Here is a 26,740-nt window from a genome sequence, read left to right as displayed (position 1 = left end):
CCAAATCGCCCTGCCCTAACTGCAGACACAGGGTACGGATCTGACTCAATTCAGATACATAAGATACCTTAAAGCAGACATTTCCTAATATTTATTTATCATGAAAATGATCACTGGTGGGACTTTTCTAATGGATAACACCACTGAAGATCATTGTCTCTTATTGGACATCCATTGTTGTTTGTTTTTCCCCGTCACATAAATAAAAAATGTGTCGATTTACATACTAAAGGATAAATTTACATACGCCGATTTCTGTTACATCTTCACATCATACTTCATTGCTCAAATCGTTAGAAAAACGAGCACACTAACGTTAACGTTACTCAGAAAAACACAAATACACAGATCATATTGTCCTCTCAGAGCTCCTCACCACCTGCTGTATTGTTTTGGTCAGCAGACACACAGATAGAGGTGAACTCAGTGCAGAAACTAGTCGCAGATTGTCGCTTTAATAAACTGTAAAGTGTTTTATTGTTGTGTAAACACGAGAAAAAGCGTCAACGACTCACCTCAGCTCTGAAGACTCGACGCTGAATGAACGCGTATGTGCTGACGTCATCACGGCGAGGCGGGAGCAAATAGAACCGTGAAATACGCGCCAAACTTATAACGGTTTACTAAACAATTGCTAATGTAGACAAGAGTCATCTTAAGTACACATTTTTTGTGAATTTATATCTGCATGTTTGGTTCCTGTGCCTCTTTGGTAGTGTTAAGATGATTTTACTTTATCACGTGTGAGGCGAAAAACTACCATCAATAAACAAACGAGTATAACAAAGTGTTAAAGATGATTAATGAAGAGAAACATTTATAAACGGACTACCTGAAACTAATAAATATAATCATAAACAAGTATATTATAAGTATTTGCTATCAGGTTTAAGAGACAACAAACAAGTCAAAAAAAATCTAGGTTTTCCTAAAAGTTTCTCTTTTCTGAACAGGCACAATCTGTAGTATTTTGATGAAATAGCTGAAATATCTCCCTCCAGATGCTGGGTGTGTGATAATTCAATGTGTGAATCTGCAGTAGTCACATTGCAGGATCTGCAAGGTCCAGTTGTGAGTATAATTAACCAGAAAACAGAAACACATAGTTTAATCCTAATAAGAGTGAATATTTTTAAGGCAAGAGTAGATGACACAAGCATGAGTGTTGTTGAGTAGTTTTAGGACAACTTTGATTAAAGGATTTGATCCTCTTCAGATGTTGACCACTGTAAATAATGTTATCCTACATCTGATTATTTATTTCTGTACCTCAATACTGTTAAAACTGTCCAGAAAACCCTTAATAACAGTTTATTTCATGAGTATCTTTGCTCTCTCGTGTTAATTTATGCTTGTGATTTGTTAGTATGTTATGCAGATGCACTCCTCCTGATCAATGAAGAATGAAGAACTCTTCCCAGACAGAGACGTTTAACTCGTATCACAAAACTTATCCCAGAAATACAAAATACTACAATGTCGGTTTTTTCCAGTATGGTGCAGCTCTAATAAACATGACTGAGTAATGGTGGCGTGACACACATTTTCAGGAGCGTCCTAAATTTATCCACAAACTTCTCATTTTTTAGATACAATTAAATTCATTAATTTAGCAACTTCACATGCTGATCTCTTCTCCACTGTTTCTTCACGACAGAACCGATGTTGGAATAATAGTATAAAGGCGAGTGTGTCTAATATAAAAGCCTCCACAGCTCGTGTAAATCAAGCTTAAAGAGAAAGGTATAAAATAATCACTCAATTAATGACAATTGTAGAAGACAAACGCTGAATATTGAACATTTCAGGAAATGTAGAAATCAATGCAGGTGCATTTAAATTCTCAAAAATAGACATGTCCAAGAAAAATATAGACATGTGCTAAACTATTAAATCTGATGTTTGTGAAAACACAATGGAGTTTTCCAGACATGGAAAGTAAGGAAGTACAAATACTTTACTGTGCCTAAGTAGATTTTTCTGGAATCAGTACTTTACTCTGCTATAGGTGCTCTAGTGACAGGCACTAGAGGCCATGATCTTTAGCCTTCTTGTTAGAGCAACCAACTCCCATACAAAGAGTTGCCGGTTCGTTCCCAGCTCGAAGTAGTTTGGGTGGTGTAATACATGTGGGCAAACTGTAAATGTTTAGGAGTTAGGATGCTCAAACTACTTTAAAAGCCTTAATCTGGGCACATTTGTTTAGTTGTGGGTTTGCTGGGACAGTCTTTACCCTAAATAATGCAACCTGGACCTTACATGATCTACTTACTGTGACAGTTTATTGTGTGTAATTGTAGAGAAGACGAATATGTGTAACTCTTCCCACAAGCAGTGCAGTGATACGGTTTCTCTCCAGTGTGAATCCTCAAGTGTGTCTTCAGGTTTTGTGAAAAACTGAATCTCTTGTCGCAGTGTGAACACTGGTAAGGTTTCTCTCCAGTGTGGATTCTCATGTGATGATTGAGAGTGCTTTTGCAGCTCAAAGTCTTTCCACACTGAGTGCAGGTGTGACTTTTTACAGCTGTTCCTTTCTCTGAAGTACTATCTTCAGTCTCTGATTGAGTTTTTTCTTGATGTTTCTCTTCATCTTCATTCAGTTCTTCACTCTCCTCCTTCACCATCACATCTGAAAATTAAACAAATAAGTGCAAGTTGTTAACAGTTCCTCTAGAAAGTCTTGACAGTGCAATCATTACTGACTAAAACACACGTGTGGACACTGTAAATGTTTATGAGCATGTGTCAATAAAAGGTTTTGTTGTGCTGATTGTTTTCCATTTGCTCTGTCAAAGTGTCAAAATCCAAATTCACCTTAAACTTCTGAGTGACTGTGATTAGTGTGCGCAAGTAATTAAAAATACTCCAATTACTTTAAAAGCCGACATCTGGGCTCATTTCTCTTTCTTTAAGGGACATCATTGTTAAACATTTCAATAACTTTCTCATGTATTTGTTGGCAAACCGGCGATCCTCGGCTCATCTTTGCTCCTAAAGGACTAGACCTTTCTTAGATGCTGCTTTTGTACACAATCATAATTACAATCACCTGTTGACATCACCTGTTTCCAATCACATCATTATTTCACCAATTTACCTGATCACGAGCCCTGAACTTCTCCTGTCCCAACTATTTTTTAAATGTGTTGCAGGAAAATAAATGAAGAAAAACACATGAAATAATGTTTGTTGTTTTTTCTGTAATGAAATACAAGTCACAGTAAATTTAGAAGTCACTACTTTCTGTTTTCATTTGCGTTCTCCATACTGTCACAACTTTTTCTGATTTGGGGTTGTAACTACAACTATAATAATATAGATGAAGCTTTCGCTTTTCATTTGCTCTGTCTTTTCAAACTTTGCCATCACATACTATAGTGATGTAGCCGACAGTGTGTGTAATTAAAAATGCTCCAACTACTTTAAACGCCGACATCTGGGCACATTTGTCTAGTTTTGAGTCTTTCACTGACACTGAAGGTACAACAGAACCCAAGATCTCCTGTGTCTCTGCTAAGAAGAATGAGAGGGACCTTTGTTTAACGTCTCATCTGAAAGACGGCACTCACCAACAGCATGACGTACCCTTCACTATACTGGGGCATTAGGACTCACACAGACCTCAGGTTGAGCGCCCCCTGCTGGCCTCACTAACACCACTTCCAACAGAAACCTAGTTTTCCCATGTGGTCTCCCATCTAGATACCGACTCAGCTCAGCCCTGCTTAGCTTCAGTGAGTAGCCAGTTTTGGGCTGCAGGGTGATATGGCTGTGGGTGTTTAGATGATCTACTTACTCTGACAGTTTATTGTGTGTTTTCGTAAAGTAGATGAATATGAGAATCTCGTCCCACAAGCAGTGCAGTGATACGGTTTCTCAGCAGTGTGAGTGCTCTCATGTGCTTTCATGTTTCTTGAAACACGAAATGGCTTGCCGCAGTGTGAACACTTGTAAGGTTTCTCTCCGGTGTGGATCCTCAAGTGTGATTTTAGCTGTCCCGAATGATTGAATCTCTTGCCGCAGTGTGAACACTGGTGAGGTTTCTCTCCAGTGTGGAGCGTTATGTGTGATCTGAGGTTTCGTGAAATATTAAATCTCTTGTCGCAGTGTGGACACTTGAAAGGTTTCTCTCCAGTGTGGATCCTCATGTGATCATTGAGACCGCTTTTGCGGCTGAAACTCTTTCCACACTGAGTGCAGGTCAAACTATTTACTGCTGTTCCTTTCACTGAAATACTATGTTCAGTCTCTGATTGGGTTTTTTCTTCACTTTTGACCTGATGTTTCTCCTCGTCTTCATTCATTTCTTCACTCTCCTCCTTCACCGTCACTTCTGAAAGTTAATTTTAAGAGTTTAGATTTGAACAGTTACTCTAGGTTTCAAACTTAATTCCTGAAAGGGCCGCAGCTCTGCCCAGAGTCATGAACACCTTTAGTTGGATCAGCTGTTTGATCAGGGTTGGAGCAAAACTGTGCAGAGCTGCGGCCCTCCAGGATTTGAGTTTGAGACCTACGCTCTAGAAAGCCTTGACAGTGCAATCATTACTGACTAAAACACACATGTGCAAAGTGTAAATGTTTAAGAGCATGTGTGAATAAGACAGGGTTTCTGCAGATATCATAATGTCAAATTTAAGACTTTTTAAGACCTTTTTAAGACCATTAAGCATTAAATTTAAGACCGATTTTGCAATTTTAAAAACATGCATACACAAAAAGAGTTTAATGTTAAATCACAAAACTGGTGGTAAAATAAATGTGTTCAAATTGAACAGTAAAGATGAGTTAGATGCACCATTGAACTACAGAAAAAACAAACAACCATCTTAATGCTGATTTATATTTTCGCCTGGCGCCACATCACGCACCTCACGACACGGACGAGGCTTTTATACTTGACGTGTTCGCCATTGAGATGTTTTTTTAAATGACAGAAGGTGGTCAAAAGAAACAGACAGTAAAATCAGACGGATAAACAGAAAAGTAGAACGTTTCCGGAACTATGTCATATCATTAATATCATTGAAGATTTTTTGGGGGGCCTCTTTTTTTTTGTTTTAACAAACTTATCCCTCAGGTTTTTCCAAACTTTTACAAAAACTTTCCTTTTTTCCCACTGCTGCTGCAATTTCTAACATTCTATTAACTCCACAATTATCCTAAATAATGCAACCTGGACCTTTAGATGATCTACTTACTGTGAAAGTTTTTCTTGTGTGATCGTAGAGAAGAAAAATCTCTGTAACTCTTCCCACAAGCAGTGCAGTGATACGGTTTCTCTCCAGTGTGAGTCCTCACATGTGTTTTTAGGACTCCTGAATGACTGAATCTCTTGCTGCAGTATGAACACTGGTAAGGTTTCTCTCCAGTGTGAGTCCTCATGTGTGTCTTCAGGTTTTGTGAAAAACTGAATCTCTTGTCGCAGTTTGAACACTGGTAAGGTTTCTCTCCAGTGTGGATCCTCATGTGTTGCTTGAGACCGCTTTTGCAGCTGAAACTCTTTCCACATTGAGTGCAGGTGAGACTTTTTACAGCTGTTCCTTTCACTGAAATACTATTATTGGTCTCTGATTGTTTTTTTTCTTCACTTTTAACATGATGTTTCTCCTCATCTTCATTCAGTTCTTCACTCTCCTCCTTCACATCTGAAAATTTAAAAAAGTGCAAGTTTTTAACAGTTCCTCTAGAAAGACTTGACTGCAATCATTACTGACTAAAACACACGTGTGGACACTGTAAATGTTAATGAGCATGTGTGAATACAAGGTTTTGTTGTGCTGATCACTTTTCATTTTCTCTGTGAAAGTTTCTAACTCCAAATACACCTTAAGGGCGTACTCACACTATGCTATCCGAACCATGCCTGTTTCCTGGATTGTTTGAGAAATGGAAGTGCTCTGAATCGGGCTCAGGCGCGGTTCACGTGGCCGGCCCTGGCCCGGTTGAAAGAAGTGTGCCAGAGCGCTGTTTACTTGGGCTTTGACGTGGTACGCTTGTAGTGTTAACGAAAACGCGTCTGAAAACTGAAGACGAGACGTGACTTTTAAGGGACTGTTTCATATTAATCATTCTAACTGTTCAATGAACGCAAACTGTTGTAGTTTATTAAAGACGCAAACCCATCACTGCACCACAGCTGCACCTTCAGCAGACCTCCTAATTCCTGCAGCTCGAAGACTTTATAGTTGTTTATGAGCGTCAAAAGTGGCTGATCTGTTTGGCGACATATTTGACTGCGTGTCAACCGCATATCAAATGACTAAACCGATATACCTAAAGAAATCTCCACTGTGCTGAGCGAGACCGTTTCTTACTGAACAGCGCATCATCGATGACGTAAGCGTGCCCGGGCCCAAATGTAAAGTGAGTGCGGGCCGTCAGGGGAGACAAGCGTACTTCGGCCAGGTTCAAGGCAATTGTACATAGTGTGAGTTCGACCTAAACTTCTGAACGACTGTGATTAGTGTGCACAAGAAATTAAAAATTCTCTAACTACTTTAAAAGCCGACACCTGAGCTCATTTGTCTAGTTGTGGGTTTGCTGGGACAGTCTTAATCCTAAATAATGCAACCTGGATCTTTAGATGATCTACTTACTGTGATAGTTTTTTGTGTGTAATCGTAGAGAAGACGAACATGTGAAACTCTTCCCACAATCAGTGCAGTGATACGGTTTCTCTCCGGTGTGGATCCTCACGTGTGTTTTTAGGACTCCTGAATGACTGAATCTCTTGTCGCAGTGTGAACACTTGTAAGGTTTCTCTCCAGTGTGAGTCCTCTCGTGTGATTTCAGGTTTTGTGATAAACTGAATCTCTTGTCGCAGTGCGAACACTGGTAAGGTTTCTCTCCAGTGTGGATCCTCATGTGTTTAATGAAAGTGCTTTTGCAGCTCAAAGTCTTTCCACACTGAGTGCAGGTGAAACTATTTACTGCTGTTCCATTCACTGAAATACTATCTTCAGTCTCTGATTGGATTTTTTCTTTACTTTTGACCTGATGTTTCTCCTCATCTTCATTCAGTACTTCACTCTCCACCTTCACATCTGAAAATTAAACAAATAAGTTCATTTTAAGAGGCTTTTTTTATAGTTTGTAAACAGCAGATGGCGCTCTAGCAGGGCTCAACAGTGCGTGATAAATTTTAAAAGCCTCATCTGGGCATCTGGGTCTTTCACTGACACTGAAGGTACAACAGAACTTTTGCTGATGTTTGTTGCATTCAATAAGTGTATTTTCTTTGAGCACAATTAAAGGTTTACTTCATGTATCTGACTACTTGTATTTAAAGGGCACCTATTTTACCCTTTTCAAGATTTAAGATAAGTCTTTTGTGTCTCCAGAATGTGTCTGTAAAGTTTCAGCCCAAAACGCTCATCAGATTATTTATTAGACCTTTCAGAGTTATGGAATTTTCCACTCTGAACACACTGAAGTTGTTTTTGTTGCCTGTGCCTTTAATGCAAATGAGCTAATTCTCCCCGCCCACTGTTGCCACATGTCAGAGTGTGTCTCCGCCCTGGCTGCGTCAGATAAACAGCACAGTGACAGACATGAAGCAGATCTCACATAACATTTATGAGAAATACTACAGTAAGAACTTTCCCAATGATTATTTGATGTATTAGTCATGGAGTTAATTCAAGCCTTTCTGCAATGATGAGTCACACATGATGTGTCGTTACGAAGCTCATGCACACACACAGTGAAAACAAACAAAGACACAGACAGAGCGTGTGCGTTTAACAGCAACTGTGACAGGATACACGTTAATTTCCACTGCTGTGTGGATATCCATTATGTTAATGTACAAAATAAACCTGACTTAACATCCACAATCTGGAATTGAAGCGTTTTCTTTTATAATTGTGCTGACTTAAGGCTCTGGTGATGAATTATAGTGATTTTACCATCTTTACTTCATTACAAACACGCACTGTTTTAAAAAAAGTGTTAAACTTGTAAAGCTCATTCTTGATCATATTTAATGATGACTGATGATCACAGAGAGCTGAACAGATCTTTTAATCCCGATTGCTTTACGCACCTCCTGTCTTGTTGATATGATTACACATGTTACTATGAGACTTGCTAATTCATGGCTGTCAATCAATTTGGTGTGTGGGCAAAACCACACTCCTACGTCACGTTGCGGTGGGCCTCAAATCAGGAGGAATTTGGATCCTATTTTAACATCAGGAAATTTAAAAAAAAAAGAGACTTATTGTGTTTGTATCAGCCCAATATGACTGTGGACACACTATACTACACAGTTCTGTTTAAACAACTTTAAAAAGTTGATTTTCATCATAGATGCCCTTTGATGACAAAATTTTATAAATAAAGGGAAATTAAGGATGCAGTGCATAAAAGGTAATATGAAAAATAACTAAAAAGGATGAAGTGTGTAAAGATTCATATGAAGAGCTTAAAGCTTCACAACCTCACTGTTTTTAGCCTCATTATTGAAGAGTATCGAATAAACACAAACCTATTAGTTCTTCAGTCTCTTCCTGTTTAATTCTGCAGGGTTCTGGATCACTCATCTTCTCACTGTCTTTGCAGATTTCTCTTCTTCCTGATGGTCTGATGCTCGTCTTTGTTGATGAAAATATTCCAGTATTTATAGCTGAACTCAAGGCGGAGCTGCAAAAGAATAAACAGAAAATCTGCTTAATTCACTCTAATGAAATAAATCAGTATGATAGTTATATATTATAGATAATACAACATGTGATTATGTAGTTTGCTCAAGTCTGCTGAAACAGAAAAGTCTGTTATTGGTAGATATGAAGGCATCAGCATGAAGAATGAAAGGAAAGACAGGAACTACTGACGAAGAGGATTTCAGCAGCTCTAATCATATTGATGAGCGTCAGACTACAAACTGTAAACAGCAGCAGATCAGCTCATTTTATACTGTGTTTGCAGCATGAATAATGTAGTTTAAGCCACTGACATTTTTTAAGAAATCTAGACTATACTTTATTCATACAATACATAAATTTGACCGCCAACACATACACGTGGTAAAGAAACTGACCAATCCTAAAAACCAAACACAAACTACATTCCCATTACATTCATAGTTCATATTTTGCGATACTCCAATCGTTAAAAACGAAGACACTGACAGAAAAACACAATCACTGAGCTCATATTGTCCTCTCAGAGCTCCTCTCTGCCTGCTTTATTGTTCTGGTCAGCAGACACACAGATAGAGGTGAACTCAATGCAGAAACTAGTCGCAGATTGTCGCTTTAATAAACTGTAAAGTGTGTTTTATTGTTGTGTAAACACGAGAAAAAGCGTCAACGACTCACCTCATCTCTGAAGACTCGACGCTGAATAAACGCGTAAGCGCTGACGTCATCACGGCGAGGAGGGCGCGTAACAAAACGCGCTAAACTAATAACGGTTTACAAAACAACAGCTAATCAATACACAAAGTCATCTTAAGTGCACATTTTTGTGAATTTATGCCCCGGGTTTGGTTTCGGTGTCTCCATTGCAGAGTAAAGATGTTTTACTCTATCATGTGTGAGGCAAAAAACTTCCATCAATAAACAAACAATTTTATCAAAAGATGATTAATGAAGAGTAACATTTATAAACGGACTACCTGAAACCAATAAATATAATCATAAACAAGTATATTATATGTATTTGCTATCAGGTTTAAGAGACAACAAACAAGTCAAATAAATCCAGGTTTTCCTAAAAGTTTCTCTTTTCTGAACAGGCACAATCTGTAGTATTTTGATGAAATAGCTGAAATATCTCCCTCCAGATGCTGGGTGTGTGATAATTCAATGTGTGAATCTGCAGTAGTCACATTGCAGGATCTGCAAGGTCCAGTTGTGAGTATAATTAAGCAGAAAACAGAAACACATGCTCAATTTAATCCTAATAGAGTGAATATTTTTAAGGCAAGAGTAGATGACACAAGAATGAGTGTTGTTGAGTAGTTTTAGGACAACTTTGATTAAAGGGTTTGATCCTCTTCAGATGTTGACCACTGTAAACAATGTTATCCTACATCTGATTATTTATTTCTGTACCTCAATACTGTTAAAACTGTCCAGAAAACCCTTAATAACAGTTTATTTCATGAGTATCTTTACTCTCTTGTGTTAATTTATGCTTGTGATTTGTTAGTATGTTATGCAGATGCACTCCTCCTGATCAATGAAGAATGAAGAACTCTTCCCAGACAGAGACGTTTAACTCGTATCACAAAACTTATCGCAGAAATACTAAATACTACAATGTCGGTTTTTTCCAGTATGGTGCAGCTCTAATATACATGACTGAGTAATGGTATCGTGACACACATTTTCAGGAGTGTCCTCTACATTAATCCACAAACTTTTTAATATACAATTAAATTCCTTCATTCAGCAACTTCACATGCTGATCTCTTCTCCACTGTTTCATCATGACAGAACCGATGTTGGAAATAATAGTACAAAAGCGAGTGTGTCTAATATAAAAGCCTCCACAACTCGTGTAAATCTGGCTTAAAGAGAAAAAGGTATAAAATAATCACTCAATTAATGACGATTGTAGAAAGCAAACGCTGAATATTGAACATTTCAGGAAATGTAGAAATCAATGCAGGTGCATTTAAGTCCTCAAAAATAGACATGTCCAAGAAAAATATAGACATGTGCTAAACTATTAAATCTGATATTTGTGAAAACACAATGGAGTTTTCTAGGGAGATGGGAGGTAACGAAGTACAACTGCTTCATTACTGTACTTAAGTAGATTTTTCTGGTATCAGTAATTCATTCATTCATTTTCTTGTCGGCTTAGTCCATTTAGTAATCCGGGGTCGCCACAGCGGAATGAACCGGCAACTTATCCAGCAAGTCTTTACGCAGTGGATGCCCTTTAAGCCGCAACCCATCTCTGAGAAACATCCACACACACACTCATACACTACGGACAATTTAGCCTACCCAATTCACCTGTACCGCATGTCTTTCTACTGTGGGGGAAACCGGAGCACCCGGAGGAAACCCACACGAAGGCAGAGAGAACATGCAAACTCCACACAGAAACGCCAACTGAGCCGAGGTTCGAACCAGCGACCTTCTTGCTGTGAGGCAACAGCACTAACTACTGCGCCACTGCTTCGCCCACAGTACTTTACTACACTATTTATTTTTCTGACAACTTTTACACAAATATCTGTACTTTCTGCTCGTTACATTTTTGAACCACAGTCGTTACTTTCGTTTTCATGTGTTTGGTAGTGCGATCTTTATTATTTCATGTCATTGCGCAATTTTAACGCCTGTTTGATGCAATCAATCTATTTGTTGTCATTGTGTGCCTGCGTGCTGCAGTGCGCAGCTCTTTTTCAACCAAGGCTGTCACGCATCGTTTAAAGGCATGTTTATGAAGATTACCATGAGAGAGGCAAGGATGACTCCGCAGATGAGACAGAGGGAGACAGCGAATTAAACATGACTAGCTATGTTTCCATCCAAAAATGCGAATAAACTTTATGCGCAAAACTGGATTATCACTTAAAAGTTGTGCGAATGAAGCAGCGTTTCCATCCAACGAGTCAAAGCGAACAAAATCGTCACTTCCTGATTAACTGGCGCCAAATATCAACAGTAAAAACTGCGTTTGCTGCAGTAGGAGAAGCTGCATCAATCTTTTCGAAATGAATGCGCCTCAGAAGACAATGTCAGACGCGAAGCACAGGCGCTCTTGATTCTGGAGGTCACTAATAATATAATAGCATTAATACTGAAATGGTAAGGCGTTTTATAATGACCAAAACAACATTTCAGATGTTTTATAATGTGCTCAGCCTGACGTTTCATCCATTCACACACATTTTAAGCATCACATGATATCTTTTAACAAAATCACATGACCTTTTTTAATGCGCATGCTGGAGTTTGTGCGGTAAAAAGCTGCGTCCCAAATTGCATACTTATGCACTATTCTACGCCATTTTGTAGTATAAATAGTGTGTTCACACTGAAAACGCTAAAAACATTAAGTGCACTTTAATTACCCGGATGATGCACTCATTCAGCCGCTAAAATGAAGTGTGTAATGATGGACACTTCACGCACTCAACGACCGCAGGTTTGCTTACGTAGCGGAAGGGGCGGAGCCATCGGGCGCACATGTTGAATAACTTTATTTATTTTGGATGGTGAAAGCAAAATTCTCCTACGAGAGTGATTATAGCGCCTCCCGATGGTGAATGCGGCAATACTCACGGCAGGTATTATTTGATAATTTGGTTGTTTATTTCACTGATTTAGCAACCGTCAAACGTCATCAGGGAAACGGTTTGAATTTCCGCTTAGTAAAAAAACATTAGTGAGCCATTTGGGACGACACTACATACATGTACTATCCTGTTGAGTGTGTAAGTGCATAAGTACATAGTGCATGAGTGCATAGTGTGCCATTTGGGACGCAGCTAAAGTGTTTCCATCGCAGTTTAATAAGGCACATTTTGCTGGATCTGATCACAGGTCAACAAGAGAGACACATTCCAGTTCAAAAACATGCCTTAAAAGCCTTTTGTCCACTTCCGATCATACTGCACAGGCTTTCTCTGGCCTTTCAATCTAATTTCGTGAAGAAAAATGTTTTTTTTTTGGTAAAGTTTTGTACATTTAGTACTAAAGCAGTCAAATACTTTACAAAAACATTATGCATTGAATTTTATTTCCGATGAGGTCATATATCCTTGTGCAACAGAGGCCAGCTCGGAGCAGGTTGGGGGTGTAGAACCGGCAGGGTCACATTGGTGCCGTGACCTGGATGGGAGTGAGGTTTAGGGGGCTGAGAGTAATGGAGACCAGCTAATGAAGTGCTGTGCAGGTAAACCCCACTCCTCTGACCTCTACAGATGCTTTAGCGACAGACACTAGAGGCCATGATCTTTAGCCTTCTTGTTAGAGCAACCGACTCCCATACAAAGAGTTGCCGATTTGATCCCAGCTCAAGGTAGGTTGGGTGGTGTAATACATGTGGGCAAACTGTAAATATTTAGGAGTTAGGATGCTCAAACCACTTAAAAGCCGACATCTGGGTACATTTGTCAAGTTGTGGGTTTGCTGGGACAGTCTTTATCCTAAATAATGCAACCTGGACCTTACATGATCTACTTACTGTGATAGTTTATTGTGTGTAATTGTAGAGAAGACGAATATGTGTAACTCTTCCGACAAGCAGTGCAGTGATACGGTTTCTCTCCAGTGTGAGTCCTCAAGTGTGTCTTCAGGTTTTGTGAAAAACTGAATCTCTTGTCACAGTGTGAACACTGGTAAGGTTTCTCTTCACTGTGAATCCTCTCATGTGTCTTCAGGTTTTTAGAAACACTGAATTGCTTGCCGCAGTGTGAACACTTGTAAGGTTTCTCTCCAGTGTGGATCCTCAAGTGTGCTTTTAGGACTCCTGAATGACTGAATCTCTTGCCGCAGTGTGAACACTGGTGAGGTTTCTCTCCAGTGTGAAGCTTTATGTGTGATCTGAGGTTTCGTGAAATACTAAATCTCCAGTCGCAGTGTGGACACTTAAAAGGTTTCTCTCCAGTGTGGATCCTCATGTGTTCATTGAGACCGCTTTTGCGGGTGAAACTCTTTCCACACTGAGTGCAGGTCAAACTATTTATTGCTGTTCCTTTCACTGAAATACTATCTTCAGTCTCTGATTGGGTTTTTTCTTGATGTTTTTCCTCATCTTCATTCAGTTCTTCATTCTCCTCCTTCACCCTCACTTCTGAAAGTTAAATTCAAGAGGTTAGATTTGAACAGTTCTTCTAGGTCTCAAACTTAATTCCTGGAGGGCCGCAGCTCTGCACAGAGTCATGAACACCTTTAGTTATATCAGCTGATTGATCCGGGTTGGAGCAAAACTGCAGAGCTGCAGCCCTGGACACGTGTGGACACTGTAAATGTTTATGAGCATGTGTCAATAAAAGGTTTTGTTGTGCTGATTGTTTTCCATTTGCTCTGTCAAAGTGTCAAACTCCAAATTCACTTTAAACTTCTGAGTGACTGTGATTAGTGTGCGCAAGTAATTAAAAATGCTCCAACTACTACTACAAGCCGACATCTGGGCTCATTTCTCTTTCTTTGAGAAACATCATTGTTAAATATTTCAATAACTTTCTCATGTATTTGTTGGCAAACTGGCGATCCTCGGCTCATCTTTGCTCCTAAAGGACTAGACCTTTCTTGGATGCTGCGTTTGTAGCCAATCATAATTACAATCACCTGTTGACATCACCTGTTCCCAATCACATCATTATTTCACCAATTTACCTGATCACGAGCCCTGAACTGCTCCTGTCCCAACTATTTTTTAAATGTGTTGCAGGAAAATAAATGAAGAAAAACACATGAAATAATGTTTGTTGTTTTGTCTGTAATGAAATACAAGTCACAGTAAATTTAGAAGTCACTACTTTCTGTTTTCATTTGCGTTCTCCATACTGTCCCAACCTTTTCTGATTTGGGGTTGTAACTACAACTATAATAATATAGATGACGCTTTCGCTTTTCATTTGCTCTGTCTTTTTAAACTTTGCCATCACATACTATAGTGATGTAGCCGACAGTGTGTGTAATTAAAAATGCTCCAACTACTTTAAAAGCCTCATCTGGGCACATTTGTCTAGTTTTGAGTCTTTCACTGACACTGAAGGTACAACAGAACCCAAGATCTCCTGTGTCTCTGCTAAGCAGAATAACAGCATCTGCTGTGTCCCTTATTGTTGTTTATGGAGCCGTTCACTTTGTGTCAAAAATAAGTGGAAAGTGCGACTCGCACTACTTCCTCTTTGTTAACTTGCGTTTGCAAAAGATGCAATATGTGAACAGCCTGAATGTCATGAGAGTGACGACAAAACCACATCATACTTATATCATTTAGCATTATAAACATTCTATTAACTCCACAATTATCCCAAATAATGCAACCAGAACCTTTAGATCAGGGTTCACCAAACTTGCTCCTGGAGGGCCGGTGTCCTGCAGATTTTAGCTTCAACCCTAATCAAACACACCTGAACAAGCTAATCAAGGTCTTACTATGTATACTTGAATCATCCAGGCAGGATTGTTGAGGCAAGTTGGAGCTAAACCCTGCAGGGACACCAGCCCTCCAGGACCGAGATTGGTGACCCCTGCTTTAGATGATCTACTTACTGTGAAGGTTTTTCGTGTGTGATCGTAGAGAAGAAAAATCTCTATAACTCTTCCCACAAGCAGTGCAGTGATACGGTTTCTCTCCAGTGTGAGTCCTCACGTGTGTTTTTAGGACTCCTGAATGACTGAATCTCTTGCTGCAGTATGAACACTGGTAAGGTTTCTCTCCAGTGTGAGTCCTCATGTGTGTTTTCAGGTTTTGCGAACAACTGAATCTCCAGTCGCAATGTGGACACTTGTAGGGTTTCTCTCCAGTGTGGATCCTCATGTGATCATTAAGACTGCTTTTGCAGCGGAAACTCTTTCCACACTGAGTGCAGGTGAAACGTTTTACAGCAGTTCCTTTCCCTGAAATACTATCTTCAGTCTCTGATTGTTTTTGTTTTTGACATGTTTCTTCTCATCTTCATTCAGTTCTTCACTCTTCTCCTTCACAGTCGCATCTGAAAATTAGATAAATAAGTGCAAGTTTTTAATGGTTTCTCCAGAAAGTCTTGACAGTGCAATCATTACTGACTAAAAACACACATGTGGACACTGTAAATGTTTATGAGCATGTGTGAATAAAAGGTTTTGTTGTGCTGATCACTTTCCATTTGCTCTGTCTTCCCAAACTCCAAATGTACTTTCAAGAGTTCTCACTTAGATATGCTTAGCATTTACAGCAGGTTTGGCATGCTGTCCCGGGAGAGAACCCTGAGCTTGGAGATATTTGAGCCCAGGGCTCCTGCCTGGTCAATAAGCATATCAGGAGATCTGAGATTAGTTAGGTCTCGAGAGCTCCCCCTTTAGAAAAGAGAGGAAAAGGAAGAGATGGGGTGGACGGGGGGATTCTTCCAAAAGTAAGATTAAGAGAAAATGATCCATTTATAGTAAGCTAGGATCACTCTGATTGGAGTATTACTGACTACAGATGAGCGGCCAGTAGTGCTCAATCAGATCACGTGCTCCTTTCAAAATTAGTTTGTGAAACTCCACTTAAGGATGTACTCACACTGTGCTATTTAAACCGTGCCCAGGCCCGTTTCCCGGATCGTTTTAGAAGTGTGAGTGCTCTGAATCAAGCTCAGGCGCTGTCCACGTAGCCGGCCCTGGCCCGGTTAAGGTGTGCCAGAGCGCGGTTCACTTGGGCTCAGGCTCGGTACACTTGCAGTTAGAGTGAAAGCGCGCCTGAGCCCGAAACAGAAGACAGACGTGACTTTTAAAAGGCCATGAAACTTCTGTGTCAGCAGGATGTTTTCACACCTCTAGTTTGGAAAAGTCAGGAAAGTGGGCGTATCTAGCTCTGTTTAAGTGGGAGTGTCGGGGGAGGGAAAAGAGGAAGGATTTGAATAAAAATGGGAGTTTCCATTTGGGCACGCGCTGATTTTCACAGAGGAAAAACCAACACACAGACTCAGGGGAGAAAGACAGTGACTATTTGATACCGCACGTCGTATAAGAGAAAAAACCTCTGCATTTCTCGGTAACTCAGATGCACTCGGTAGGTCAGAAAGCCATGTGTGTGCAGACTATCCAGTCACAAAATGCGGTGAAAATTAAACACGACAGTCAGCAATAGTTTGCTTGCACTGTTCACATATTTACACTTCGAGAGCAGCATTTACAGCAGATCCTTCAGCCCATAATATTGTAGTGATGTTAACGTAAACTAAGTAACTTAGAAATCATTTTGACTAAGGTCTGTCTTTAAACACTGTAAGAGTACTGCTGACCATACAAACTATAACTTTGCCATTTAAATGAACCAAGAACGGGCGCTGATCGCACACACTTACCAAATCTGTAAAGACAGGACAATCAACACATACCGGAGCTGCGTCTTTTTTAAAGAAGACACTGATCCACACGTGAGTCCAGCTGCGCTCTCATAGAGAGAAAATGAAAACATAACCTTCACTGCAGCACATTATAAAATCAACACTGACGACCCGTATCTCCAAACAATTCTTATTCTTTTCCCACTCCTTTTGGCAACACAACGTTGCATCTCTCTACTGTCTGAATACTGCTTCAGGTACAGTCTTCGAAGCTATCATGCATATTAATGAAGTTGCAGCACATACATAAGAGCGTGCTGATTGGTTTAAACCAAGTCATACTCATGAATGAATGCAACACACTCAGAGACGTAATACGGTACTCCCAGGTACAGACATCCAGTCTGCACGCTAAAATACACGCTAAGATCTCATGGCCGTGATGCAGCTTCAAAAATTAGTTTCAAACCGGAAGTACGAATTTGCTTGAAATAATGCAAAAACAATCAATTTTAGTGAGATATATGTGTCCTAATAGTTTTTATAGCAGTGTGGGATGCATATACAACTGTCAATAGCTCAAAACATGTGCTTTGGTGTTATGTGACCCTTTAAGGGACTGTTTCATATTAATCATTCTTACTGTTCAATAAACGCAAACTGTCGCAGTTTATTAAAGACGCAAACCTATCACCACACCACAGCTGCACCTTCAGCAGACCTCCTAATTCCTGCAGCAAGAGGACTTTATGGTTGTTTATGAGCGTCAAAAGTGGCTGATCTGTTTGGGGAAATATCGGACTGCGTGTCTCCGCATATCAAACAACTAAACCGATATAACTAAAGAAACCTCCACTGTGCTGAGCGAAAGCACTCGCTGAACAGCGCATCATCGATAACGTAAGCGTGCCCAGGCCTGAATTTAATGCGAGTGTGGGCCGTTGAAGAAGACGGGAGGGGGGACAAGCGTACTTCAGCCCGGTTTAAGGCAATAGTTTAAGCTATTAACACTGTACATAGTGTCAGTACACCCTTAACTTCTGAATGACTGTGATTAGCGTGCGCGAGTAATTAAAAATGCTCCAACTATTTTAAAACCGACATCTGGGCTTGTCTTGACACCTCATTTGTCTAGTTGTGAGTTTCCAGTGAGAGTATCCTAAATACTGCAACCTGGATCTTTAGATGATCTACTTACTGTGATATTTTTTTGTGTGTAATCGTAGAGAAGCTGAACGTGTGTAACTCTTCCCACAAGCAGTGCAGTGATACGGTTTCTCTCCAGTGTGGCTCCTCATGTGTTTTCTTAAGACTCCTGATTGACTGAAACTCTTGCTGCAGTATGAACACTGGTAAGGTTTCTCTCCAGTGTGAGTCCTCTCGTGTGTTTTCAGGCTTTGTGAAAAACTAAATCTCTTGTCGCAGTGTGAACACTGGTAAGGTTTCTCTCCAGTGTGGATCCTCATGTGTTTAATGAAAGTGCTTTTGCAGCTCAAAGTCTTTCCACACTGAGTGCAGGTGAAACGTTTTACAGCTGTTCCTTTCACTGACATACTTTGTTCAGTCTCTGATTCGTTTTTTTCTTCACTCTTGACATGACGTTTCTCTTTATCTTCATTCAGTTCTTCCCTCTCCTCCTTCACATCTGAAATTAAGCAAATAAGTTCATTTAAGAGGCTTTTTTTTTAAGTTTGTAAACAGCAGATGGCGCTCTAGCAGAGCTCAACAGTGCGAGAAAAATACTGAGAGAGGCGAGATCGATGCGCAAGTGATTAATAATGCTCCACATATTTAAAAAGCCTCATCTTGGCACATTTGTCTGTTTGTGAGTTTGCTGGGACAGTGTTTCACTGACACTGAAGGTACAACAGGCGCATAACCCACGGCGCATGCAACGCGCGTAGCTGTGCATTTATACTTCTGCGCGCTGTCTCTGTTGGTCTGCATTTACACTTCTGAAACGCTAGCTGGCAGTGAGGTGTAAATGTTCCTCCGTTTCGAGTTTCTTTGCTGGTGTTTTGTTTTTCCTGAACACTTCCAAACTCGCTCATTTTGAGGCAGGAACCGGCGGATGTGCAACAACTTTAACTAGAAACGACTAAAAACTCAACTATTTAGTCTCCACTTCACTTCCTAATCTGCAATTGCCTCTCTGAATATCACACTAACTGTACTCAAAAAAAAAAAAAAATACTAATACTACTAATACTGCCCATCTTAGACTTTACAGACCTGAAACTTGCCTATAGCACTTATTCATTGTTGCTCTTAGTTGTGTAAATTGCTTCCTTGTCCTCATTTGTAAGTCGCTTTGGATAAAAGCGTCTGCTAAATGACTAAATGTAAACTATGTGGTAAACACAAAACAAAACTTTCCATCCGGAGCTCCTTCACGGGAATCCACGCTTGTAAACAGGCAACAGTTTAAGCTATTAACATTGTACATAGTGTGAGTACACCCTACACTTCTCAATGACGGCGCGAGTAATTAAAAATGCTCCAACTACTTTATAACCGACATCTGGGCTTGTCTTGACACCTCATTTGTCTAGTTGTGGTTTTGCTGGGACAGTCTTTATCCTAAATAATGCAACCTGGATCTTTAGATGATCTACTTACTGTGATATTTTTTTGTGTGTTGTCGTAGAGCAGATAAACATGTGTAACTCTTCCCACAATCAGTGCAGTGATACGGTTTCTCTCCGGTGTGGATCCTCATGTGTGTTTTTAGGACTTCTGAATGACCAAATCTCTTGTCGCAGTGTGAACATTTGTAAGGTTTCTCTCCAGTGTGAGTCCTCTCGTGTGCTTTCAGGTTTTGTAAAAAACTGAATCTCTTGTCGCAGTGTGAACACTGGTAAGGTTTCTCTCCAGTGTGGATCCTCATGTGTTTTTTGAGATTGCTTTTGCAGCTCAAAGTCTTTCCACACTGAGTGCAGGTCAAACTATTTACCGCTGTTCCTTTCACTGACATACTTTGTTCAGTCTCTGATTGAGTTTCTTCTTCACTTTTGACCTGATGTTTCTCCTCATCTTCATTCAGTTCTTCACTCTCCTCCTTCACATCTGAAATTAAGGAAACAAGTTCATTTTAATAGGCTATAGGCTAGTTTAAGTCTGTAAACAGCAGATGGCTCTCTAGCAGAGTTTAACAGTGCAAGATATAGGTGAGGGAGGACAGATCGGTGCACAAGTTATTAAAAATGCACCACAGAATTTAAAAGCCTCATCTGGGCACATTTAGGTTTACTTCATGTATCTGACTACTTGTATTTAAAGGGCACCTATTTTAATCTTTTCAAGATTTAAGATAAGTGTTCTGCCCTCACTCTGGCGTCTCTCTTGTCAAAGTTAGACAGACAGATAAACTCTTTCCAACACGTGAGATTGTGGAAGAATGCTGCTTTATTCCATGCCACATTGAGTATGTTGAAACAGAGTGAAACTATGTAAAAAGATGTACATAAAATGAGCAATAGTTATCTATGTACATAACAATAATATCTAAGATAGAATATAAACACAAACAGATAATAAACTTACAGATGATTACAGGATGAGTGGATTGTAAGTGTCTTCTTGTAGGGTGTTCTTTTTAAATGAGGCAAATAACTGATTCTAACTGTCAGAAAGTTTCTATGGCAACAACAATTTAAAAGAAGCTAAATGAATAGGCATTAACTTATGGATTCTGAATACTAATATTTAGTAGATGATCCAGCACAATAAGTCTTTTGTGTCGCCAGAATGTGTCTGTAAAGTTCCAGCCCAAAACGCTCAACAGATTATTTATTAGACCTTTCAGAGTTTTGGAATTTTGCACTCTGAACACACTAGTTGTTTTTGTTGCCTGTGCCTTTAATGCAAATGAGCTAGTTCTCCCCGCCCACTGTTCCCACATGTCAGTGTGTCCCGGCTGCATCAGATAAACAGCACAGTGACAGACATGGAGGCGGCAGATCTCACATGAGATTTATGAGAAATACTACAGTAAGAACTTTCCCAATGATTATTTGATGTATTAGTCATGGAGTTAATTCAAGCCTTTCTGCAATGATGAGTCACACACAATGTCACTACTAAGTCCAAGCACACACACAGACAGATACAGACAGAACGTGTGCGTTTAACAGCAAATGTGACAGGATACACGTTAATATCCACTACTGTGTGGATATCCATGTTAATGTACAAAATAAACCTGACTTAACGTCCACAATTTGGAATTGAAGCGTTTTCTTTTATAATTGTGCTGACTTACGGCTGTGGTGATGAATTATAGTGATTTTACTGTTTTTATTACAAACACGCACTGTTTTAAAACCGTGTTAAACTTGTAAAGCTCATTCTTGATCATATTTGATGATGACTGATGATCACAGAGAGCTGAACCGATCTTTTAATTCTGATTGCTTTGCGCACCTCATGTCTTGTTGATATGATTACACATGTTACTATGAGACTTGCTAATTCGCAGCTGTCAATCAATTTGGTGGGTAGCGAATCTGCACTCCTACGTCACGTTGCGGTGGGCCTCAAATCAGGAGGAATTTGGATCCCGTTTTAACATCAGAAAATAAAAAATGTGACTTGTGTTTATATCATCCCAGTATGGCTGTGAACACACTATACCTACACACTAGTGATGCACGGATGCGGGGCATGGCAGTGGACCAGCAAAAAAGCAGAGTGGGCTTTGCAGAATAGATGAGACGCTCAAAATAATAGATGAAGTGCAAGAGTAGCTGTTCAAAGTTTCATCTACAGGAGTCATCAGAGGAAAATCTGCTATTGTTCTGGGAGAAACAAGATTGTTATTTACGCGACTGCTGCGCCTTGCGAGGAGAATCTAGTTTATTCCTACAAAAAGAGGTGCGAGTAAACGCTCATTCAGTGCAGCTGGCTGCATTTTGAGGGCGAGGCAAAATCGCCCAAATTCAGGCACAGTCGATGCTCTTCTGTTTTTGCACAGTGCGATGAAAAAGGCCAGAGTGAACACAACATAGCTGCCGTTTAGGCTGAAGTGGCAGCATTTTTGTTATCTTTTTCTGTGTATCTGTAAAAGCTAAAATGTCTTATTTTTATTTTCTATATCTATTAGAAAATGAAGAAAATGTTGTCTAAAGACAAACCTTTGTTTTTATAAATATTAATTTAAAAACGTTCACGATTAACGTATTCATTTACTATCAGAGATGTGCAGATTAAAGCACTGAATCTGCTGTTACTATCCACAGTGACCTATCATTATGCCTAAAACAAAGAATCAGAATTATTAAAGTGTCGATCGGGTGAGGATACATATATCAGATAAAAGTATATGTGAGAGCGGGTGGTGGGTGGCTGATTAGTATGAAGCCGCGGATTCGGGTGTCATTTCAGCTGATCCGCGCATCTCTACTACACACACAGTTCTGTCCAAACAGCTTAAAAAAGATGATTTTCATCATAGGTGCCCTTTAATGACAAAATTATATAAATGAAAGGAACTTTAGGATGCAGTGTATAAAGGGTAATATCAAAAAGAACGGTGAAGTGTGTTAAGATTCACAACCTCACACCTCATTATAGAAGAGTAATGAATAAACACAAACCTATTATTTCTTCAGTCTCTTCCTGTTTAATTCTGCAGGGTTCTGGATCACTCATCTTCTCACCGTCTTTGCAGATTTCTCTTCTTCCTGATGGTCTCATGCTTGTCGTCGTAGACGGGAATATTCCAGTATTTATAGCTGAACTCAAGGAGGAGCTGCAAAAGCATAAACAGAAAATCTGCTTAATTCACTCTAATGAAATAAATCAGTATGATAGTTATATATTGTAGATAATGCAACAGGTGATTATGTAATTTGCTCAAGTCTGCTGAAACAGAAAAGTCTGTTATTGGTAGATATGAAGGCATCAGCATGAAGAAGGAAAGGAAAGACAGGAACTACTGACGAAGAGGATTTCAGCAGCTCTGATCATATTGATGAGCGTCAGACTACAAACTGTAAACAGCAGCAGATCAGCTCATTTTATACTGTGTTTGCAGCATGAATAATGTAGTTTAAGCCACAGATATTTTTTAAGAAATCTAGAATATACTTTATTCATACAATACAAAAATTTGACCGCCAACACATACACGTGGTAAAGAAACTGACCAATCCTAAAAACCAAACACAAACTACATTCCCATTACATTCATAGATCATATTTTGCGATACTCCAATCGTTAAAAACAAACACACTGACAGAAAAACACAAACACTGAGCTCATATTGTCCTCTCAGAGCTCCTCACCACCTGCTGTATTGTTTTGGTCAGCAGACACACAGATAGAGGTGAACTCAATTGCAGAAACTAGTCGCAGATTGTCGCTTTAATAAACTGTAAAGTGTGTTTTATTGTTGTGTAAACACGAGAAAAAGCGTCAACGACTCACCTCAGCTCTGAAGACTCGACGCTGAATGAATGCGTCAGTGCTGACGTCATCATGGCGAGGCGGGCGCAACAAAACGCGCCAAACTAATAACGGTTTACAAAACAACTGCTAATGACTACACTAAGGTATCAGGTTTAAGAGACAACAAACAAGTAAAAAAAATCTAGGTTTTCCTAAAAGTCTCTCCTTTCTGAACAGGCACAATCTGTTTGATGAAATAGCTGAAATATCTCCCTCCAGATGCTGGGTGTGTGATATTTCAATGTGTGAATCTGCAGTAGTGGTCACATCGCAGGATCTGTAAGGTTCAGTTGTGAGTATAATTAACCTGAAAACAAAAAAAAAAAAACATGCTCAATTTAATCCTATCAGATGAATGATTTTTTAAGGCAAGAGTAGGTGAGACAAGAGTGTTGTTAAGTAGTTTTAGGACAACTTTGATTAAAGTTTTTGATCTGCTTCAGATGTTGACCACTGTAAACAATGTTATCCTACATCTGATTATTACATTTATGTACCTCACTGGGGTTTATGCCGAAGCATGCTAATAGGACTTTAAATTTGCCATTAACCTGTGTTGAGCGCTTCCGGCGAATTGAATGCCAATGCAAAATCCGGTGCGTTTAAGGTCTGTTTTCTTTAAAAATCAGCGCTCTCCACTGGCGGAGTGATATCCGATTAAAAGTGGGTCTCAGATTGTACAAGAAGCACTGCATTAAATTACATTTCCCCCGCCATATCTTTTTAATATGAGCATTTATTTTAGCTTCTAAAGAAGAGCTTCTGCGTTAGCCTGCCGATTCTGACGGGCGCGTGCGAGTAAACAGCTTTTTGTCTCGTTTTACGCTTAAGCAACTAAATAAATGCTAAAGTTTATTTAACTGAATGTATTTTAATGACATTACAACATCGATGCTGTATAAGGAACCGTATAAAATGAGAATAAGTTTACAATAACAGGTCACCGGAAGTGTATCAGCATGGGAACAGCACTAGCTCGGCATATACCCTATACTGTTAAAATCTCCAGAAAACCCTTGATAACTGTTTATTTCATGAGTATCTTTGCTCTCTTGTGTTTATTTATGCTTGTGATTTGTTTGTATGTTATGCAGATGCACTCCACCTTATCAACGACAAATGAAGAACTCTTCCCAAATAGTCTTGCTTTTGTTTATATCTCGGACAGTTTTACCTATTAAAGTTTATTAAAATATTATTGACAACAGAACATGGGTTACTCCACAAATCTTTTTTTATTATGGCAAGAGTAAAAGCAAAAAAAAGTGCACTTACTAAAAAATACAGTTGTTTTTTTTTAGATTTAGCCCGCTCCACAGTTCACACATTACTGTCTGACTAGTTTCTGTCCTCTGCTTATGCTAAAACGACAATAACAGTCCAACATTCCTGACCATTATCACCAATAAAACCTAGAGAAACAGGCCATCAGTATATTGTAAACCGATAGGTTCAAATATTCCTTTCCTCTTATCAAAAAAAATATTCTGTGACTTCATCATAGTTTTGTATTAAATTGTTATAAAATTAAAATTGTAATATTAACATCAGTGTAAAACCTATGACTGGTGGAAAAACATATTTCAGTAATTGTGTACTTGGGTCTCCACTTTTGCCATGACCTCTTTTGGTTTTAACAAACTTTTTTTCCTCAGGCTTTTCCAATCCTTTAAACAAAACATGTTCTCCTTTTTCTAGCCAAGATATATTGGTCATCAGGGCCCGGTTTTTCAAAAGGTTTAATCCGGATAAAATTGATCCGGATATAGTAATCCTGTTTTTTGCGATCCGTGATCACGTGATCCAGCTTACTTTTTGAGCCAGTTTTTCAAAGCAACATCCGATTGGAGCAATCTGATCCGGATAGGAACTTTTCAAAATCACTAAATCTGGATTACCAGTGCTCAAACACAATGTAGATAGATAGATAGATAGATAGATAGATAAATAGGCCTAAGTAAAGAGCAACAAGTAGAATAGCCAGTGTGTGCTCAATATAAGTTTATTTTTATTTGAAATGTAAACACACACATTTAAAAAAAAAAAAAAAAAAACTTAAAACAAGATAAACCCCCAGCCCATCCTCTTCCAGCAGTCCGCTCATCTGAGACCTACAACACAAACACTGTACATTGAAGATATTTATGATGAGTTTCAAATATAGATGTAAATAAAAAAAAAGACGATGTCAAAATCTGCACAAGAATTTCAGACTTCCTCATCTGATGTGGAATGACCAGCTTGACTTAGCATTGCCTTTAGGAGGCAGATCTCAAGTCTGGCCTTGGTTTGCTGCAGATTGGTCAGAGTCAGTTGTTCCTTTGCCAGATGAAGCTGTGCTTCTGCCCTTTCAGTCTCTTTTTGCAATTGATGAAAGTGATTTAAAAAAATCAGTGATGGCCATTCTTTGCATTTTATATCTATCTATCTATATATATATATATATATATTAGTGACAGAATAACATACATTGCTTTTGGCCAGTTTTGACAGCTGTTTGGGGAATTATTTTATGAGGCCAAACTCTTTCTACTTTGCTGTAGGCCTATACTGAAAGGCTGAGTACGTTGAAGCCTATAATCACTATAGCCTGACAGATGAACAAATACAGTTAAAACCTTATGAATGAATAGGATATCTCGTAAAATACAACATGATCCAAATATAGTATTATTTGATAAATTTTTAAAGTTTTCATTACATTTTGGGCATGAAATCCACGCTAAATCCACCCTTCTGATGGGCTCAGTTTAATCCAGGTTTTTTTTAATCAAAGAGATCCAAATCCTACAATAAAGGTCTGAAAAACCCAAACTAAAGGTTTGATCCGGATCAAAACCAAGAATGGATTAAGTGATCTAATCCGATTAGGTCAGGGGTGTCCAAACTTGGTCCTTTCGGGGGCGGTGTCCTGCATAATTTAGTTCCAACCCCAATTAAACACACCGTAACCAACTAATCAAGCTCTCTCTAAGTATACTAGAAACGTCCAGGCGGGTGTGTTTAGGGAAGTTGGAGCTAAACTATGCAGGACACCGGCCCTCCAGGACCGAGTTTGAACACCCCTGGATTAGGTAATCCGTTTTTTCTTTTGAAAAACCCATTTTTAAGATCTGTTCCAATCCCTTATCCAAAATCCTAGTGGATTACTTTTGAAAAACCGGGCCCTGGTTATCTCTATAATCACGGATTATAATAATAATAATAATTCCTTACATTTATATAGCGCTTTTCTGGGCACTCAAAGCGCTTTACACATTAGGGGGGATCTCCTCATCCACCACCAGTGTGCAGCTTTCACCTGGATAGCACGACGGCAACCATTTTGCACCAGACACCAC

At 39.3% G+C, this 26,740-nt stretch overlaps 1 protein-coding gene and 1 pseudogene across 1 annotated transcript; both read right to left on the bottom strand.

The window, feature by feature from the left end:
• Positions 1-657: 657 nt before the first annotated feature.
• LOC103909511 (uncharacterized) lies at positions 658-9,347 on the bottom strand. The gene is made up of 6 exons (XM_021469419.3): positions 9,321-9,347; positions 8,489-8,643; positions 6,597-7,043; positions 5,199-5,645; positions 3,797-4,333; positions 658-2,629 (listed from the first exon to the last, which is right to left on the bottom strand). The coding sequence occupies exons 1-6, from the start codon at positions 9,323-9,325 to the stop codon at positions 2,265-2,267; spliced, it is 1,956 nt and encodes a 651-aa protein (XP_021325094.3). The 5' UTR covers positions 9,326-9,347; the 3' UTR covers positions 658-2,264.
• The window catches only part of LOC141380121 (uncharacterized), a 47,862-nt pseudogene continuing 23,388 nt past the window's right edge, over positions 2,267-26,740 (bottom strand).

This window comes from Danio rerio, chromosome 22 (genome assembly GCF_049306965.1).
Source record: "Danio rerio strain Tuebingen ecotype United States chromosome 22, GRCz12tu, whole genome shotgun sequence".
Classification (NCBI taxonomy): domain Eukaryota; kingdom Metazoa; phylum Chordata; class Actinopteri; order Cypriniformes; family Danionidae; genus Danio; species Danio rerio.
This window is presented reverse-complemented; position numbering and strand designations above follow the sequence as displayed.

What these genes read in the sequence shown, in the direction of transcription:
- LOC103909511 (XM_021469419.3), bottom strand. An exon ending in AGAGACTGAAGAACTAATAG is followed by an intron (nt 7,044 to 8,488) that starts GTTTGTGTTTAT and finishes TTTAATTTTCAG; the next exon opens with ATGTGAAGGTGGAGAGTGAA. An exon ending in ACACAAGAAAAACTTTCACA is followed by an intron (nt 4,334 to 5,198) that starts GTAAGTAGATCA and finishes ATTAACTTTCAG; the next exon opens with AAGTGACGGTGAAGGAGGAG.